General features: G+C 38.3%; 1 protein-coding gene across 1 annotated transcript; it reads right to left on the bottom strand.

Annotated features, from left to right (window-relative positions):
* Positions 1 to 264: 264 nt before the first annotated feature.
* On the bottom strand, positions 265 to 2,231 carry fam151b (family with sequence similarity 151 member B). The gene is made up of 3 exons (XM_010775746.1): positions 1,523 to 2,231; positions 1,227 to 1,444; positions 265 to 470 (listed from the first exon to the last, which is right to left on the bottom strand). Exons 1-3 carry the CDS (start codon positions 1,669 to 1,671, stop codon positions 331 to 333), a joined length of 507 nt encoding a protein of 168 aa, XP_010774048.1. The 5' UTR covers positions 1,672 to 2,231; the 3' UTR covers positions 265 to 330.
* Positions 2,232 to 3,246: the final 1,015 nt, after the last annotated feature.

The following is a 3,246-nucleotide window of genomic DNA, read 5'->3' as shown; positions in this document are numbered from 1 at the left end:
TAAATAACGGAAGCTTTTGGCAAATATATTTCAACGGCTATGCGCCCTGGAAACACTTTCTTATTATTTATTTTGTAATATTTTCAAGACATTCTTTTTAGTTTTACAGCTTATTGAACCTTATTGAATACAGTTAATTATTCAAAATGTTAGAGTTCCTTATTTGTAAACTGAAACTTGCACTACTGTTCAAAAATATATAACAACAAACCTGGAATTATGCATTTGGGACTTTTTTTAGCTTTTTCTTGTTGTACCGAACCCGTACCGAACTGTGACCCCCAAACCGAGGTACATACCGAACCGTGAATTCTGTGAACCGTTACACCCCTACCTGTGTGACTGCTGCAGTAGCCATGTGAGCTGCGAGAGCGATTGGGCCAGCAAAGCTGCACGCACTGGGAAGGTTACTGGATGTTTAAGGTCTCTACAAATCTCTTCCATTACACGCACCATATTCAAGCTGTAACCTGAAAATATAAAAAAAAAAAAATCAAAAGGCAATTTATTTGAGATGTAACTATGTTCTAGTATATTTTATTCATCTGTGCTTATAAAGATGTAATTATGAAAGCATATATAAAAAACATGTGAGTTTGGGCCACGCGGTTGCAATACGTAACCCATAAACAGACAAACTGTAGTGCAGTAACAATTAAGACATTACTTACTTAACAGTATTTTAATAGCCAACTCATATGTTCAAACAGTATATTTCCAATGCCAAAAATAATTATCCATCAGGAGATCTTTTAAAGAAAATAGAAAACTGAAAAAAGCTACTTGCAGCAGTATTCACACACTATAATTTGGTAGAGCAACCTTAAGCTTCAACAAAAGCCTGAAGTATTTTTGGGTAAGTATCTACCGGGTCATTAAGCTGTTCTGAAGGATTTCTGACCATGACCTCTGCAGATCTGCTCCAGGTTGTTCAGGTTGGTTGAATGATGCTTGTGAACCGCAGTTTTCAAACAGTGCCATAGGTTTTGGGTGGGATAGAGATATGGATTTGACTTGGCACTTAGGACATTAACCTTTCTGTTGTTTAACTCTCCTGTGTTGCTTTGGCTTTGTGCTAGGAATCATTGTCCTGCTGAAAGGTGAAGTTTGATTCACCTTTGACTTTGATTGCCTTCTGTTGGTTTTCAGGTTTCCTAAATTCTTCTATAATAAATAGAAACAAGTCCTCCACATAAACACAGCCAGTGGCACGAAAGTGTCATCACCTGCATTATCTATCCCAGCAGTCCATCCTGTAGTCCAGCCGAGAGAGAGCACAGCGTGAGTGGGAAGAGTTCTCACAGCAGAAAGGAATGCCTGAGGTTCCAGAGGTGTGGCCTTTCCCCCAGGACCAGAGAGGATATCTGCATTGATCCACAGTGGGCAGCTTGGCTGAGCCAGCATCTTCTCCAGAAGAACGACAGACGGAAATACCGCCTCCATGCTGTTGGAGTACACCACAGTGCTTACATCACAGACAACCATATAATATTATAAAGAAGGGATATAAGTAACATCTTACCTCTTAAAGTCTAGTTTTATTCCCTTGTTATACTCCTTCACTTTTTCCAGCCACTCTTTCAGTGTGATGTCACTCTCTGTGTCAGGTGGATGTGCCATGATGGGCTCTTTAGGATCCCGGCCTCTCATGACTATGTCAGCCTCAATCATGTGTGTGGGACCTAGAATGGAAGTTGATGGTCAAAAGAGTTAGTGAAGAACTCTGTCAACACAAAGGTAAAATCTCTATATACTAAATAATAAATATAATGTCTAAATTCTCCCTTCATGAAGGTTCTAACGTTTGTTTTTTCCCACTTTAAGGAAGCATGAATGAAACCTTATGCATATTTTGGAGACTTTTTAATTGTATTTCAGTGCGATAAGATCTTTGTAATATTCTGTCTACCGTATTGCAATCAATGTTTGTTTTGGATAGTGTTTCTAGCAAACTGGAAAACTGAGTGTTTATGTGACCAATCAAACATGATAATAGCTTATATATTAGAATGCAATCAAATTCGGTCTGACAAATTACCATGGAATAAAATCTATGTATCTCTAGGAACGCCTCAACAACAAATGGACATTACAAATTACTAGCACTTATTGGAGGACAATGGTACTGAAGTGTTATATGTAGTCCAGTAAACTTGATTAAACAACTTTGTTGAATGTTTTCTTAATTCATATGTATGCATTATGGGTGGAGAAACGTCATTATGTAAAAATCAAGAAAAATGACAAAGCATCTGAGCATGAATGAGCCATATATTTGTATTTGTGAGTGACAGGATCACCTTATTAATCAATCGTGTCCCAGTGAGCTTTGATAAACCTTCACATTCGGGTTAACAACTGATTCCTCTGCAGATCTCCTTCTTGATTCATAAATTAGATATTTGGTATTCTTTGAAAGAGCCCAAGGTGATGTCTTAACAACTATTTTTAGTCTGAAAAGACAAGACAGTTGAAGACGCTAAGATTTTAGATTTGCAATGGTATTAAACACAAATAAGATTAAGTCACAGAAATTATTCTCAAACTTCAAATAATCGATTATTTCACTAAGTTTCACTCACAAAATGTAGTGAAAAATGACGAAAACAACTAAGTCAGCACTACTTGGTGGCACAGCTTCATCAAAAACCGATCATGCAGAGTTTACTTTAATGTAAAAAACCAAAAATCCACAGAGTGCATTTTCATCTTTAGACTATAAAGATATAGAATGTAAAGAAATCTACAGCACACACTGTGTATAGAGCAACCCACAAGCTGTTTATACATCTATAGACTATTGCAAGATATAAGCCCTTTCTCAATTGACACATTTTCGCCTCCTCGGTCCTCCGGTAGTGACCTGGAAATTCGTGTTGAAGGACATCTAATTTCTCTAAATGCCCATTGAGGATCTAGGATGGAGCATGGAGGAGGCTCTCTGGAGGAGCTATAACCCAGGATACACTGATGTTGAGGAGAGAAAGGAGAGAGGAGGCTCTCTGGAGGAGCTATAACCAAGGATACACTGATGTAGAGGAGAGGAGTCTCTCTGGAGGAGCTATAGCCGAGGATACACTGATGTATCCTCCGGGGATGTATTTCAGGCAACAGTGATGTTTAAAAGAGGCGTGAAGCACGGCTGGACTTATCTCAACCAATGACTGCTCTGCAAACTGTTCAGTGTGATTATAAGTTATTTAAGATGATCAAATGTGCTTCAAGTGTTCTGCCCTTTACCGTTTG

This window comes from Notothenia coriiceps, unplaced genomic scaffold, assembly GCF_000735185.1.
Source record: "Notothenia coriiceps isolate Sejong01 unplaced genomic scaffold, NC01 NC01_scaffold00016049, whole genome shotgun sequence".
Lineage (NCBI taxonomy): Eukaryota > Metazoa > Chordata > Actinopteri > Perciformes > Nototheniidae > Notothenia > Notothenia coriiceps.
The sequence above is the reverse complement of the archived record's forward strand: the minus strand, read 5'-3'. Positions and strand labels throughout refer to the sequence as shown.